General features: G+C 37.5%; 1 protein-coding gene across 1 annotated transcript; it reads left to right on the plus strand.

Moving 5' to 3' along the window:
• Positions 1-1,693: 1,693 nt before the first annotated feature.
• LOC105218441 (nidogen) lies at positions 1,694-17,856 on the plus strand. The gene is made up of 12 exons (XM_011194021.3): positions 1,694-2,464; positions 12,035-12,337; positions 12,401-12,577; positions 12,642-13,907; positions 13,982-14,255; positions 14,350-14,492; positions 14,565-14,962; positions 15,032-15,189; positions 16,328-16,582; positions 16,648-16,822; positions 16,887-17,171; positions 17,238-17,856. The coding sequence occupies exons 1-12, from the start codon at positions 2,219-2,221 to the stop codon at positions 17,497-17,499; spliced, it is 3,942 nt and encodes a 1,313-aa protein (XP_011192323.2). The 5' UTR covers positions 1,694-2,218; the 3' UTR covers positions 17,500-17,856.
• Positions 17,857-18,172: the final 316 nt, after the last annotated feature.

The following is an 18,172-nucleotide window of genomic DNA, read 5'->3' on the forward strand; positions in this document are numbered from 1 at the left end:
TGAAATAATGTAGATCTCACAGTTTTTTTTACAAGATAGATTAAAAGAAAACGTTTTGAATGTCGGGAGTTGAGTCGGGGATTTGAAAGAACGTTGGAACCTTGTTAGAGTCTAAAAGTTCAAGCTTTGTCAAGACAGTCGGGTGTACGTGGCTGGAAAGGAACAGAATTTTATCCTACCAAGGACTGTCAACACGGCAGCATTCCTTAAAACTATTTGTAGAACTACTATAATTTTAATTAATTTTTAAATTTTATAGCCACGTTCTCAAATGAATACTAAAAATAAACAATTTTATGTGTTTTTCTAGTCTCCAAAGTGAATATCATACACACTTCTCCAAATGTATGTATATTTATATAAAAAGCTACCGGCTGTTTCATTATTTTTGTCTTTTTTAATTAATTCTTTTGCCGAACACCTTGAGACAGTTCTAAGAAATTATTTAATAATTTTATACAGTATTTTTCCGTGTAGCATAAGATATTTGAATTTTCTTGTTTTTTTTTTATTTATGAGTTCATTTTTTATTTAATAATATTTTTACATCTTAAATTATAAAATAAAATAAAAATTTTACTGTTGTCTAGTAAAAATATGATTTATGGAGAAGATCTATAAGCAGTGAAGAATAATTTAAAATAAGAATATCTGAATATCAAAATATGTAGTATATTTTATATAAAAAATCATATTTCATAGCTTGTTAACCGATTGCAAGAGACACGTTCCGCTGTGACGCAAGCGGCAACGCGTCGACTCGACGCCGCATAAAACATAAACTACAGCACCAAAGAACTGACTAAAACTAATTTTAGACTATGCGACAATAATAAAATATTTACTAAGTGGTCATAAATAAATGTGTGTGGCTGTGTGTGCCATGCGCCAACAAAAAATATAATAAAATAAAACCAAGTGGCACCACGAATGAATTTTCATAGGCCTACAGCATGGATATTAATTAGATGGATATCTATATTTATATATCAAATATATATAAGTTCATAAATTATGTAGCTGTTTATATATATACTCAAGACTATATAGATATCGCAGAACTTAGAGCTCTTTTAAAAATATTTCCATCGATGCATTCCCAGCATTCCTCTTTGACACATCCATTAAGAGATTTTTGAGTGGGTGATAATGACTTTTGCGGTATACTTTGTCAACCAAAAACTCGCCGGCAGCGACCCATTCACTTGTATGTATGTACATACATATGTAGTGTATGCATTTCCTATAGGAAGTGCATTTGCTTAGGATCCACTTCACGATCGCCTTAAAATATAAGCATTCAAACGAACCCCCTCATCGGCATACACATATCCGCCTATATGGGAGTATTGTTGTTGTCTGTTGCAAGAAAAAGCGATCAAGCTAGATCGAGAGCATACAAGACTTTCCTTCGGATCGCGCTATTTGCCACCGTACACCGAACAAACGCCGAGCGGCCAACGTCGTCAGCAGCGCCAACGTCTCAGTCTGCATTGAAGCGTAAAAATCACATATTCACACATTCGCACATAACTGTAAACATACAGACGCGTCTTCTTGCCGCTGCCAACGCGATCCAACACTCCAATAAGACGCCGCCGCGCCTTTGATCGCTGATCTGATCGCCGCTGCTGATCGTGTGTGTCTGTCTTGTCTACGCTGTCTGTCTCGTGGCTCAGGAGGATCCAATCGATTCGAATTCGTATCAGTAGTGAAAGTGTAGCAAAAGCGAACGGTTCGCCTAACGGGTACTCTACAAAATTCCGAATACAGATTCGTCGAGTCGTCCGAACTAAAGTGCTGGCCCCAACAGCCAAAAGAGCCAAGTAGACTACATACATACACCAAGATCCAACAGCTTCACTGGCCTTTCTGCAGCGGAAAATACTTAATACTAAAAACAAAAACCAAAATACAAAATAAAGGAAAATTAAAAACGGAAAAGTGAAAACTCTGTTTTCAGTTGAGAAGTTATTTTTAAAAAATATATTTTTGGAATTTTAATTTCTTTCGTGGATTGCCGCTGTGCCGCTACTTGCAATCATGTACAAGAAGAAGTGCGTGCGATTGTGTTGAAGATTTAAAAGTGTGTGATTTCGTATTAAATTAAGAAAATTGTGAAATTTTTGGAAAACAAATCAATTTTATTTTTGTGGAGAGATATTCTTGTGTGAGCAACAAAATATTTAACAGAACTGTGCTTTGTTGTGCTCTGAAAATGTGGACAAAATCCAAGGATAATATTGCACAATATTTGTGTGTGGCGTTGTTGCTGTGTCTGGCTGCCAGCGCTTCCGCTCAGTACGAGCACTACGTGGATACTTTGGGCGCCGATATATTCTATGAACATCAGGAGGGCTCCGAGTTGCCAATTCATTATTTGAATGAGGGTGATAGCGAGTTTGTCGCACTGGATTTGGATAGATCCATCAATTTCTACAGTGAAAAATATGATAAACTTTTTGTAAGTATATTTGGAGTTGATTTAATATAATCTTAGTGATTTTCCTATAAAGGTTTCGTGAAACTACTTCAAATTCAGAGCTCTTCTGCAACACTATCTGAAGTCAGAGGTATATGGATCTATTAGGCAACATATTCCTAAAAAATAACTGTGAATTCAGCGTAATTGTACTACTCTGACGAGGGAATCTGAAAACTTCACATTTTAGGAGACATACATATATTATATAAATTAGTTTGAGTATGATCAAGTCAGAGAATGTCGGACTAAATGACCTTTTCTCAAATATTTGGTTTGATAATTTTTTCATTGAGCAATGATACATATCCTTCAATCTAAAAAGTATTCAATAATACCGTTACATGGATTTTGATCCAGTTTAACTAATTCGAAAACATATTTAGAGGATTTCTCTTTTAGTCTATATTATTATGTCTATTAAAGCTATACTATGCATGCAAATAGAAGGATCAATTTGACCGGTTTTAAGACAATTCGGAGTGACTAAAGTCGTTCAAAGAAATTTTGTGTCATTCTGTAAGCTATTCCGAAAAAAATGTGCTCGGTGAGTCTAAAATTGTTAAAGTCTAATGGATGTCTAAAACTAAATTAGATTTATTTTGCGAAATGGCGTTATATTTTTTGTCTCGAAACCTTAGGATTCTTAAGACATACAAACATCAATAGATGTTAAAAAAACTATTAAAATATTTTTCTTCTTCTAAAACACGTAGAGATTGTTTCTTACCTATTACATGTGAAGTTTCGATACTTTTGCTTCTGGTATCGACAGAAAGTATAGCTTTTCGAGTAATACTGAGAAGTTATTAATCCTTTAATTATTTTAACAAAGAAAATCAATTTCGGAAGACACATTGTATTTGGTATGGAAGTGAAAAACATTGTTGAAAACAGTAAAGCTATAGGGTGTTCAATTTTCTTAGGCGGTCTTTTGATCCTTGTTTTTGTGAATCTTTGAGATATTGTCTATATACATATGTATATTTTATAGTCATCTGCTTCCAAGCACGTCGGGTAGTATTTTCTTTCGAAACATTCATATTTTTATTACAATTATTTATTTATATGTATATCTATATATACCACGATACATCTTCAAAGCATATTTTCGAAATTCTTATTAAGAATAAATCAAAATTAATTGTCAGATGGTACAATACTGGTTGTTTAACAAGGCGCTGTCACTGAAACAATATCAAATGGAACATATATATAGATCTACGCATCTACTGATAGATCGTACATTTCTTTGGGGTAACACCCACACACACACTATTGTGCGACATGATTAATCACAAAGTTCAGAGCTTCATGTGTTAAAAAAAGAATTAATTAAAGCGAAAATGTCCACCAGAGAATTCCATGTTTTTCGCGCCATAACATTTTCACAAAAATTATTAAATTAACAAACATCGAATGAGAAATCAGACGTTTCGCGTTAAAATTGTCACAAAATTAAAATGCCTATAAAAATACAAAGCTCATAATTTTTGTAAGTTGACAGATCGCAAATGTTTGGCTGTGGGCCAGCGAGTGACAGCTTTTTTAAGAATAAAGAATCACTTATATATCACTGGTGCCACATGTGGCCATTAAATATATACATACATACATAGATAATGTCGAATGTCCTGTGCGTTATAAAAAAGAAAAATGCGGGCCAATAGCCGTTAACCACTGCGCCATGCGGCTAATAAAAGTGAAGAGCAAAATAATTTCTTCCCAGACAAGTGTGTCGCTTAAGTGTCAATTTGGCGGCGTTGCGCTCAATTAAGATCTCACTAAACTAGTGAGGCCTAAATAAATACAAGTTTTTGTAGCCGAAATAATGTTGACAATGACTGCATAAAAAATGTGGCGCTAAAGTGGGCGACATAGTCTAAATATTCCGCCATTTATTTCCGTAAATTGCAGAAAATTTCGTTGCTAAATATACATACATAATACAAATATACACACTTATGGTATTCGTATCAGTTATGTTAGTGTTATAGGCTGGAGGCTAGATAACTCTGAAACCAGCTCTTTCCTCAAATCTATTCTTACCTGATATTGAAAAACTTAACAAAGGTTGCAGCAAGAACAGTTTAATCTTGTCCTGGGTAACAGGACACAAAGGTATGCAAGGCAACGAACTTGCAGACCAACTAGCTAAATAGGCCGCGGTTGGTAGGCCGCCAGGCCGGAGCTCTTCATTGCTGTTGGTAGGCATCTTCTCAGATATCGACTATTAGAAGATAAATTTGATAAATATTAGAAGATAGCTATTGGCTGCACTTGCAGGGGCTTCGGTACTCCGAACTGTTTCTAGTGGAGTACACCCGGAATAGATTCAACCAACTTATAGCGCTCCCAAGAAACAAAATGAGACAAATAGTAGCACTTTACACTGGCCATTGCAGAATAAGGTGTCATCTGAACAAATTCGGAATCTGCTCGTTGGATCAGTGCAAGTTCTGTGATCTGACAGCGGAAACACCTGAGCATCAACTCCTGGACTGGCATGAGATTGCGAGGTTACGAAGTCAGGCAATGGGGCCTTTCTATCCCCAAAGGGGAAGTATCGTTCATCAGCCCTATAGAGCTACTAAGTCTTAAAGCGACAGGGCTGGATGGTATTCTGTGATAACAGGAGAGGGCACAATAGACCTTATGTCGCAGTATGTTCCTCAAATCAAATCTATTTATCTTATACCGTTTGTGAGAAGTGCCAGTAGTCAATTGAGACTGATATCAAAAAAAGTGTGGAGTATTTAAGCTCAGGACCAAACGAGTCGTCACGCACTCAATGAACTCGGTTACAGCAACTGAACTTTGACTCAACACAACTTTTTCAAAGATAGTAGTTTGTTTCGTTAAAATATTTCAATAATGAACACCTCCAGGTCATGTAGTTTCAAATCAGAAAAACTATTGCCTAACCTTTATAGAATCGCTTAGGCAGTTAATGCCATACAGTACATTTTTGTGGCTAAAAAACAATTCGTAAAACCTTTTTAGTTTTTCGTTTTTTGTTTCATGCTTTTTAAAAGATTTTTTTGATTCATTTCATTATTCAGAATTCAGTCAAAGTATATAATATGCTGATTGTCCTCTCCACGAATATTCCTTAAGTCAATATGACTCTTGGAACATTAAGAAAAAAATAATATAACCCTCCTTCAAGTTCTTTTTTATGTAACTCTAGGTTCAAATATAATTTAATCTTTTAAGGAACACGCAATCCGTCCAATGTGTCCGAAATGTCTATATAATTGGGTTCATTGAATCCATTTCGATATAAAATACTCAATTGAATAAATTTATTGCAATTTCCGTACTTATAATCAGTGCAACGAAAAATCTTATCAACCGATATATATGTATATTCTAACATATATGTATATAGTCACATACGTATGTACGAAAGCAAATAGACACTCGAGACGGTGTAAATAAACTCGATTTGATCTCGTGCTGCCTTCTGTGCCTTTGCACAGAAATGGTGTTTCTATATTAAGATTCCCAATCAATCACTCACAGCATCTATGGATGCCAGTATATACTTTATGTATGTAGGTATGAGAGAGTGTAAGGTGTTGTGTGGACTGTTGCTGTTCGAAGTGCAACAACAGCTGCTTTGTCTCATTTAGGTCTGTGATCTATTTTCTCTGGGCATTATGTTGGATGTGTATTTGTACTATATATGTAAGTAAGTATGTTTGTGTGTATATGCAAATAAGTTGTTGTGTTTGTAAGCAAAGCTGAACGCTCGAAATTGTGTTATCATGTCAAATGTTTACAGATGTACAGATTAATTTGAAATACTTTGTTTTCGTCTGGTGGTGTGTGCAATTTGAGTATTTAATTGATTACAAAGAGAGTTAATTATGTTAGGAAATTATGTTTGCGAGAATTTGAAGCAAATTATGATTTATGTTTATTAAGTCGGAATAGTAAACGACTGATTTTGCGAATTTGAGCGTGAGATGATTATATATTTGTTTTGTATATGTATGCTATAGAGCACAGTCTTATAAAGCAAAAAGAGTTTGTTTTTATTCTTCTGCAATAGTTTTATTTACTTATTAGCTCAACATTCATCTGAGATTCTGGGTGATATGGTGAATGTCCAGTTCGCCCACTTTGAGAGCTCTAATAGTTTAAGTGGTTTACTAAGACCCCACCTCATTTAGTCGTTTCACTAGCCAGTTTACAGTTAGGTTAGGTAAAGTTAAAGGGTAGATTTCCGCAACTGCTGAGAATCTCACTTAGATAGGTTCGACATCCGTATCTCTAAGACCCTGCGCTTGGTAACGATGTTAGACACTCCCTTACTAGCTTAGAGTGTACTGCCATTGAATCCAAGGACAGTATTGCCGCTCTGCTATCGCTTTCGCTATATACACACCTCTGTGAACGATGTCGCACTTCGAAGCAGTATGCCTATTGCTACCTTAATTGCAGCCAGTCAGATGAAATAAAAAATGGTTGCAAGCCTTCTCTCCGAAAAGAAAGTGAAAAATATGATCGTTGTCAGTTCGATCAGTATATGCCAGCTTCAATGGTTTCGAAACTTTGTTGCCAGGTCGAAAAAGCTTTGGTTTCTCAGGAGATTCCAAATGACATCAAGCTGTACAAAAGCGAATCGAAAGAGATATTATATTGGGATTTAAAGAACTAACTCCTTTATTCCGATCGTCCATCAAGTCTGTTCCTTATATTATACATGATGTACCTTTACACTTTCAATAGTATGGCGACGAGTTAGTGGATCACGGTCGATGTTCGGTCGACGGTCCGTTATATAATTAAATTAATCTTTTTAGAGACTTTTTAAAACATGTCCCATACTTCACTGGACTTTCTTTTGACGGCCGTAGCATGTCAAAAATGGGACCGCAAAATGGATACATACATACATAGGTTACGTGATATAACTCCGTAACTAACTTATGTGGGGTACGTGGATAATGATCTAAGCTAACTAACTAGCTAAGGGCCGTCCAAAGTGGTGCAAACTTTGACCGTCCGTCTTTGATATAGTACAAGGAAGAATATTGATTTAAATAAATTTTTAAAACTGTTTTGAATGTGACAAGGCTTATTAAAAATCCGTAAAGTTAATTTTGAAATCACAGATTAAATTCCAATGTGAAAATATTCATATCATATCTTCTTTTTGATATTGAGTGAATTCTAGTTCAAAATTACTTGACTGACTTATTAATTTATGAGGCGGCAAATTGTGGATCATTAAAGCGCCAATTAGCTCAGAAATTTATCGACACGCTGCATTCTTATCTTTGTTGTAACAACATAAGCGGAACAAAAACAAAAAAAAAGAAATGTAATTCACACTTGTTTTCCTATTAGAAGGTACGTAAGAAACGCATTGCTAGTTGCTTAGGGTCTCTAAGTGGCGCACATATATGCCATGTATACTCATATATATCATCTGTTTGTGAGCATGCAATCCACACAATCGCTTGTACTTAAGTACGCACTTCAATTCACGAGCATAAACACTCTATTAAGCGAGATATGCTGAGATGATCCTTGCGGAGGGAAGTGCCCGGAAGAGGAAAGATAAAAATAAAAGCGAAAACAAATGTGCGGCATTATAAAAACAAACCACTTCATTGATCACACACTACATACAGACATACCGATGCACATAATCACATGATTCTCTGACTTACATACTTGGGGGGATTTATGTCGACATTTGCACTTGTGTGTTGAGCACTTACATTCGACATTCTTAAGTATATTTAATAGATGGTTGGAGATTGTTGCCCATCTAATGAGCTTGTTAATTGACTTGCATCGCAACATCACACCCTACAGCTGGTGTGACTAATTGCATGAGTAGCCACAATGCCCGGTAGGGAAAACATTCCCAAAGTATATTTGTTTATTATGAACTTTACTTGGAATAAAATCTCTATTAATGCTATTGAATTGTAAAATTAATCGCTCCGTAGTGAAATTTTGAATTTGAACCCACCATCATTTAGAATAATAGCAGTCTTAACGTTTTCTTCCTTTTGTTCCAAGCTGCCGTATATAGTCGTTGGCTGTATAAAAATGCGGATCTGTTCAATTTACGTAGTATTGGCTAACGGTAAAACCTCTTTCTTGTTAACAAAAGAACTTAGTAAGTTCCACTTCTACTGAAAATACCAACTACATCCGAGGAAAGTTGATCATGAATCGTATGTATCGCATTGCCAGGAGTTTTCTGTGTTGGTATACAATCCAATCCAAACCAATGACTTCGTTCAGTTTTGTCTGAACACATGGCCAAAAATGCCAGACTTTCTTATGAATGATATAATCTCAATTATTCTGAGAGATTGGATCTGTAGTTGAGGTCTATTGCAAGAGCAGCAGAGGGCATTCAAAAAACTTTCTTATCGTTTGTTACCACAAACATAATATCATCTCCTATTAGATAATTCATAAAAATATAGATTATATTTCAAAAAATATAATGTCATGTTGAACCCACAGATGGGGTCCGGAAATGGTGGTTTATTACATTGAACAAGGAATGTCAATTCAAATTTCATAATGCCATTCAATGGATGAAGGAATAGTTGGCTTCGAGGAAGAATTATGTAGTCCCAGATTTCCGTTAGTTTTGCATGACCTGAATTGCATCATATCTTAATAGATTATTATTTTTAATCTTATGTTGTTCCGACCGATGGATTCCGCAAATTGCAGCTATTCAAAACATCAAGTCAGTTCAATCCACGAATGATGATATTTCCTATTCCTCTCCTAACACTAAGTTCTGTTCACTAAATACTTTAAAAAAAAACCGAAAGGTTTGCATGCATTCGGAGGAAATGTTTTATATATTTTAACCGTTTCGTTTGATTTTTTAAAAATTGGTGACGGCGCGAGAAGCGTGAAAAAAAGCAAAGGAAATCTTTTATGACCAGCCTTCCGAAAATTCTTTAATAGATCATGAAGTGCTATTGGGTTATATGAGAATGAAAGAATAGATCCATAGAGTTTCATGCATATCTTCTGAAATTCTTCAGTTCTAGTTCTTCAAAGGTTTATGATCAGCCTTAATACTAAATACGATCAAGGACGCCACCAGAACTCACCCTAACTCAGGCAAGCTTTTTATCTTTGGTGATCGACAACAAAGATTAAAGTCAGTCTTCCAATGAGTGGAGCCAATGGATGCTATCTTTTATTTTAACAATCTTTTCTGTAAGAATATTTAAGTATACACCTACAACAAAAACCAAACAACAAATATAATAAAGCTGCAGATTATGGTGATCATTGGATCATTAAGCTCCAGCTCTATCTCCGCTCTGCAACAAGTTCCCGCCAGCTAATTCTGCTGCAACCAACTACAACACAAATCATGCATCGATCGCACGCATTCCAACAAGCGCTGAACCAAATCACCCATGGTTCACTTCAAAAATAAACAGAAGACGCTGAAGGAGCAACATTTTAATGTTGTTGCTTTTGTTGTCTGTTGAGTATGTGTTGCTTATGACTTGCTCCCCAGAGTGTTGCATTGCAAATGTATGAAAAACAGCCGCCGCCACAAACAACAACAACAATGTCGATCTAAATTTAGTTGCATGCATGTATTGTTTGTGTTGTTATTGTTGTTGCTGGCATTTGTTAAGTGTGCAACATTTCGTTGAGAATACATACTTGTATGTGTTATTGTAATTAAGAATTCTTGTCTGTTTTTGTTGTTGTTCTGCACATCGCACTTATTCATCACTGAGATGTTGTTTCTGCGTTTTATGTTGTTTCTTATTACAACAACGTTGTGTGCCACACAGTGAACGCAAATGCGTTGCATCAGTAGCTGCCACACGCATACAGTCCATATGCCTCGACGGCAGCACCGCTATTTGCGGTTACTTTAATGTTTTTTGTTGTTTTTGGTGTGTGTGTGTGGTTGTTTGTGGGAATTTTTTATTCCCCATCCTGGAGATACGCCTATAAAACTCTTTACATTTGTGTTATTTCTTCATAATCCACACTTTACACAACACCTAGTCGGTTCTATAAATAGCAACAACAACAAAAAAACAATAAATGGTTTTTAAAATGGAACACAAACAAATGTTGAAATTGTTGCAACGTTTACATTGTTGTTGGTGTTGGTCAGACATACAGATGTATATACTTCTAACTGGAATTTGGAGCACAGGTGTTTCGAAATGCATTTGTTTAGTGAAATTAATTGCAAAATTAATGAATTAATCTCATTTCTTTGTTTATGAGATAACATCTTCCTATGGTACTGTGTGAGATCTTTTGGTTTGCGGCTGGGTACTCTGGTTGAAGTAATAATGAATATGTGGTGAAAGGAATGCGTACTGTGGAAAATATCGTCATTTTATACTGGTTTGATGGCAGTAATCAAAATAGGCCTTCCATAAGCAGTACTCCCAAGTTCTCCTCTTAGTGAGAGTAGAGAAGAAGGGAGAAACTTGGATGAAATTGTAGATTGTTTATATTCGGAATCAGCAATCGATTCATATCTCCTTAAGACCCTCCAGAACTTTCGGTTTAAATTTATTTATCTTGAAATTTTTACTTCGAATGATGGATCCGAAAACCGAAGATCCGAATATTCTCTCCAAACTTAATAGAAGTAAGGATTGTTCAATTTAAGGTTATGAGATTTATAGATCCATATTAACTTCCTAAGTTGATGACATCGAAGCTCCCGATGCTAGCAGCGACAGTTTGTCCATCTCTTTCTATATTATTTTACTTCTCCATATAAGCTCAAACCTCAAAACCTCAAATCTATGGGACTATATTGTGTGAACTCATCACTTATGAAAATAGATCGTCGAACTTACCTTTTGCAGCTTCTCAAAAGACTGCGAAAAAAATCAATAATTTGTAAGTGACTTACGTACAGAGCCTTATAAGAATCGAAAGCGATTAACTAAACGGACATCCACACAATGTTGTAATGGAAGAAAGGAATAATAATCATGATTTTGAGAATTGGAATTTGGATTTCAGTATGAGAAAGTTTTTCCCAAAGTTTATGTCTCAAAAGCCCATAATCGACCGATTCACCTTGACACAAAGCAATGATATCGCTTTCGAAAATTTGTATAACTTCTCTACATCCACCGTTTCTATTGTAACTAGTTCACAATAGTCTTTTCCTGTTCTCAGAGCTCAATAGAATAGTCACTGCAAAGGTCGAGACCGATGCGTATTTTGAAGCAAATCGTGTCGAAAAGTTTGAATGTATCGCCCCATAATAAAATATAATTTTTCAAAAAAATATCTTTATAAAAATGTCTTTGCTATCTGGTTGACAAGTTGTATAGCATATAATCACGATTTCTGAAGACTTTCATCGATAGTCTAGTAGTTCTAATGCATTGTACCTAAGCTTTATCTACGATTAACTGATGATCAGCTGCCCGAACCTTTATTTTCAAACCTTTCATATCATTTATTTAGCTTTCTTATATATGTATATCTATTTATAAAAGATGTCTAACCACAAATGCGATCCGTTTTTTATAATTTCTTTTATAATTCCAGATCAACACCAATGGTATATTGACATTCAACATCGAGTTTCCCGAGTATATCAATCAACCATTCCCGCTAGAGTATCCATCGATTGCGCCGTTCTATGCCAATGTCGATACAACGCTCGCATATAATATTACCTCGATATCGGTATTTGAAACCACAGAAGCACAACAACTGCAAATAGCCGACGATTTGGTGAAGTATGCATTCCCAGATAAGGCGGAGTTTGCGCCAGACAAACTGATTGTGGCCACTTGGAAGAATGTGGGACACTTCAGTGCCAAAAATGATAAACTCAATACCTTCCAGGTGTGTAAAAATAATTAAGTTTTATTGAATTCAATTGGATTAATATAAAATACACGAAAATAGGTTATACTGATCGCCAATGAGGAGGAAACATTTGTGCAATTCATTTATGCGCGCGATGGCATACAATGGCTGCAAGGTGAGACTGGCGCTCTGGGCTTGCCCGATATACGCGCACAGGCCGGTTTCGTCGCCGAAGATGGACGTCACTATTACATTGAGGGCTCAGGCACAGATAGTGTGAGTATATGGTGCTTTTACTGTTTGAAACGTATATCTGATTGACTTTATCTACAATCAACAGGCGCGTTTTACATTCTGCGAGAACTCAAACATTGGTGTACCCGGTGTTTGGATCTTTCATGTTGGCGCCTTGAACGAAACAGCTAATGTTGAGGTGCCCATCGATCAAGAAGGACTCAATGCTATACCAAATGTGGAGACTTGTGCTGATAGTGGACACAAAACTTGTAGTTTCAATTCGGATTGTCACGAAAAATCGGATGGTTTCTGTTGCGTCTGTCGCGAGGGTTTCTATGGTAATGGTAAGGACTGTCTCAAAAATGATTACCCAATACGCGTGACTGGTACTTTGGCTGGTCAAATCAATGGACAAGTGATCGATGAACGCGCCAAATTGCAATCGTATGTTGTCACCGCTGATTCGCGCAGTTATACCGCCGTTAATCCGGTTAGCGTGGAGTTGGGCGCACAATTACGTTTAGTGGTGCCCATCTTCAGCGCCATTGGTTGGCTCTTCGCCAAGTCATTGCATGGTGCAGTGAACGGTTATCATTTGACTGGTGGACATTGCGTGCATGTGTCGAAGGTACGTTTTGATACCGGCGAATCTTTGATTGTCAATCAGACATTCGAGGGCTTGAACTACTGGGATCAACTGTCTGTGAAGCTCGAATTTTTCGGCGATGTACCAACGGTGAGCAGTAATGCCAAATTACATATGGCCGATTATGTGGATGAGTACGAGTATGTGTCGCCGAATGAATTGCATTCCGTGCATGCGCATTTGATTGAGGTTCCAGAAGAAAATCGTGTCATCAACTTCCAACTGGATCAGTCAATTTACTTTGAACGTTGTTTGCTCGACGATGAAGTCTTACCCACGGGCACAACTGTGCTGCAGAAGGCCTCGAAGATTGTTTTAGACTATTTCGAACGTGATCAGGCTTTGCGTACCAGTGTGTTGACCAAGATCGGTGTAGATGCTGAGTCGAATGCTTGTACTGATGGCACTGCCAACTGTGGTGAGAATACAATTTGTGTGCCCTACGAGGATACCTATCGCTGTGACTGTCGTAATGGTTATGGTCCACAGCTGCAAGAAGATGGCTTAGAGGTTTGCGTCGATATTGATGAATGTCTATTGCAAACGCATGCTTGCGATGAGAATGCGCTGTGCACCAATAATGAAGGCGGTTTCACTTGTATCTGCTTCGAAGGTTTTGAAGGTAACGGTTATCGTTGCTTGAGAAATGAAACGCTCATTGGGCAACAAGAGGACTATTCACCAGGGTACATTATTAGCAATAACTATCAGGATGAGTGTCAGGTGAGTTGAAGGGCAGCTAAGAAGTTTTTGCCAGTATGTAATTTATGATTTCCTTTCTTTCGCTCTCTCTTTAGCGTTGCTCTCACGATGCCGATTGCGTAGAGAGCCGTTGTGAATGCCGTGCTGGTTTCGAGGGTGATGGTTACGTATGTAATCACATCTGTGGTCATGATCAAGTGTTGGAAAATGGTCGTTGCGTACCAATTTTATTGGATGAACATCCAGTTCAACCCCAATGTAACTTCTTGGGTGAATGCGAATGCCCCTCTGGTTACGAGTTGATTGAGGATTCTCAAACTTGTCGTTACATTGCACAATACACCGCCGATTCGAAATCTGAAGAATTAAGTGAGTAGTCGGACATAGCCTAAGTTCCCATCTACCGCAAGGGCTAGATTCGGTACCAATCTTTATCTTAAAATTTCTATTTTTATATTTGCAGTACCCTGTGATGTGGATGCTAACTGCCACATTAATGCTACATGTGAGTGGTATGAGAATGAGATGCGTCATGCGTGCACCTGCAATCAAGGCTTCCAAGGCGATGGCTACAACTGCGAACTCATCAACACATCCTGTGCCTATGTAAGTCCATAAAATTCTGCCTCAATAAAAAAACAAAACAAAATTTTATATTTTAATGCTTCTACCCTCAAGAACGGCGACATTTGCGATCCACATGCCTATTGTTTATACGAGGAGTCGCGTTGCGTTTGCGAGGAGGGTTACGAAGGTGATGGCTATCACTGTCAGCTGGCGCCCGATTGTCGTGATAACTCCACCTGTGGTCAGAATGCTTTCTGTATCGTCGGCGTCTGTCAGTGCTTGGCCGGTTTCGAGCGCGATGTATCCGATCTTTGCGTGCCTGCTGGACGTTGTGGTCCAGTCTTTTGTGGCGCAAATGCGATCTGTAAATGGGACTCGCAACAGGGTGTACAATACTGTGACTGCATTGAGGGCTATGAAGGTGATGCCTTGGAGGGTTGCCGCAGCATACCGCCACCATGCAATGTGCGTAACAACTGTGGTGTACATGCCACCTGTGAGCCCACCGAGTGAGTATGCGGAAATAAGAGTAGAGTGACTTTTTTATTGATCTCAAATTTTATTATGTCTATGCACAGCGATCCAGCTCGGTATGAGTGTCAGTGCAATGCTGGTTTCCACGGTGACGGCTATGTTTGTGTGGAGGATCAGAATTGTCTCAACACCCCACAGATGTGCGACATGAACGCCAAATGTCTGTCCACCAATAATGGACTTGTCTGCGTTTGCAATCAAGGTAAGGTTATGGAGCTATGAAATACACTTAATCTCTCTTTCGCTTTCAATTGCTCTCGGCTCTACAAAGGCTCTTAAAAAATAATATACTAAAGCGCTATCAGTTATACTCATTTTCTGTCTCGCTAATACTTACCCCACCCGCCACTCAGCCTCTCAAAAAAGAATACACTTTCTAATTGGTTTATCTTTTGTTGTTTTTGAGGTCATTCAAACATTGTATATGTATGTTTCTAAATATGTATTTATTTTTTCCCCTTTTGCTCATACGAAACTGTGCGCGGTCCTTCGCTCTTGCAAGCCGTGCAAAAGCAGTAACCGAAAATCGCTAAACCGAGCAATATGTTGAAGTAACCGTTGTTGCGATCCCAAGTGAGCGGATGTAGTAGAAACTCACGTAAGCCACCAATTGTTGTCATTTTTGGCTTTGGTGCATGTCCACCACTGATCTGCGGTCCACTTGGCCTCATCGACGGCGGCACTGTTGTGTATAGTCGGCTTTGTTTCGTCGGTTGCGACAGTGTCTGCAGCCCCTTGGTGAAGAGACCATGTCTTGCTGTTAATTTTGGCAAATGATATAATTTACAAATCAAATTTTGAGAAAACATTTTCTTTAACTATTTTGAAAAACTTCCTTCATTGAAAATAATGAATTGACACTGATGGTTAAAGCTCAGAGTAATTGGAATATTTTTTGTAAATTGATCAATTTAAGAGACTCCAAGTATTTGGGAGAGCTTTGACGTAACGGTTTATAAAAATTTTTTGGTCAGACTTATTAGGAATGTGGAAATTACGGTTGACATAAGAAGTCTATTGGATCTGTGGGATCCCTTTCTTTAAATGTGCCGAAATAAAAAGTTTTTTAGACCTACCTCAATGACAATAGTTTCTTTGAGGCTTAGAGGAAACTTTTCCTAATTTCTGTGGGGAAACTCTATACCATATGTCTTTATAGTCAGAAAAATTTCAGCACAGAGGTGTTTTTACCACATTTCTCCTGGAACCACCAGTTGGCTTGATAATACCTCCAAAAATAACTTAATCTTCAATCTTTTGTATACTTAGGCCTATTTGTTAGACGTCTCAGCATACACTTTCGACATATTTTTTAATACTTTCCTCTATTACATCTAAAGGGTTTTATGGCAATGGCTCACTGTGTTTGGAACGTCAACAACATGAATCTGGTTTCTTGCTCGTCAGTCAAGGTGTCGTCATTGTGCGTGTACCGTTGAATGGCAAGAATGTAAAACCCATTTCGGTGGCTTCGATGGCTATTGGACTTGATAAGGATTGCGTAGAAGGACGCATTTACTGGGGTGATATTTCATCAAAGAAGATCGTTAGCGCTAAATACGATGGTACAGATTTGAAAACTTTCTTGTCGGATGGTGAGTGATTTGGAGACAAAAAAATATAGAACTGAGTTCCTTATACAACATACTTTTTATAACAGATATTGAGTCACCGGAAGGCATTGCTATTGATGTCATTTCACGACGCATCTATTGGACTGATTCGGTGAAGGATACAATTGAGGTGGCCAGTTTGGAAAACGCCACATTGCGTGCTGTGTTGGTCAACAAGAATCTGGTTAATCCACGTGGTATTGCCGTAGATCCATACAGAGAGTGAGTGCGCATAATCTTTAATGTTGAATTCTAGCGTATATTTATATGTGCTATGTAATAACAGAAAACTCTACTGGTCCGATTGGAATCGTGAAGCACCGAAAATCGAAATGGCTGACTTAGATGGTACTGGACGTGAATCGTTGTTGGCTAGTGGTGCTGTAATTTTACCCAATTCACTGGTCATACTCGAGAGCAGCGGCGAACTGTGCTATGCTGATGCCGGTACTAAGAAGGTGGAGTGCATTGATTCATACTCGAAACGGCTGCGTACAATCTCCAACGATTTGACCTACCCCTTCGGCTTGACATTCACACACAATCAATTCTACTGGACTGATTGGACAACGTAAGTCAACATAAATATTTTTATAGATCTAGAACCAGTTTTAAACCTTTCATCTCTTTCTCACAGCAAAAAATTGGAGAGCGTCGATACTTTTGGCAATCGTCAAAAGGGCATTCAGACGCCTTTCTTCGGCAGTCACAAAATGTACGGCATGACCGCCATCGAGGATAGTTGCCCGCAATTGAATAGTCCCTGTCTGATCAATAACGGTGGTTGCGTGGATGCACGCATCTGCTTGGTGAACAGCAAGGCGCCATCGGGCAAGAGCTGCAAGTGCACACCACAGTCGAAGACCTGCAATGTGCCACTGTACGGTGGACAGTTTTAAGGCATCGATGCGCCCTTTTCTTATCCAATAAATACAGTTAATAAGAGAAATGTTTTTATTTATTCGAATTTTTTTACAGCAGCACAAACTCATTGCACAGTTTTCTTAATCAGATATATATGTATACGTGTATGTATGTATTCTTATAAATTATGTACCTAGAAGCACATAATAGAAGCAAAATGCAGAAGAAGAAAAAACTATTTATAAATACCATATAAGCTAAAAACACCAATGATTTTTTTGTAATTTTTATAAGCCGAGTATATTGTCCCATAAATATGTATGTATAGATGTGTTCGATATATATATTTTTCGGTAAATCTAAGTAATAAAGAGAAATACATATCCACATAAGATCCCGTCATTTTGCTTTAAAATTTAAGTTATCTCGTTATATTTGAAAGAACATAAAACTTCAGTTCAGTTGGCAGTCCGCTTAAAAGTTGCTGCTCGATGTAAGTCGTCCAAAGTGCCAGAAAACACATCAAGGGCCGAAGTCGCAATACTTTGTGATTCACATTAATCACCTTGATCGTGGCAAAGAAATAATACTGTATTGTGGTATCGGTTGATCGTCGAGATCAAAGTTATGCCAAATTGTTAAGCCAAAGGCTTTCCATCTACAAGACAATGAAACTCGATCTTAACTGAGAATTATTCTGTTATATTT

This window comes from Zeugodacus cucurbitae, chromosome 6, assembly GCF_028554725.1.
Source record: "Zeugodacus cucurbitae isolate PBARC_wt_2022May chromosome 6, idZeuCucr1.2, whole genome shotgun sequence".
NCBI lineage: Eukaryota > Metazoa > Arthropoda > Insecta > Diptera > Tephritidae > Zeugodacus > Zeugodacus cucurbitae.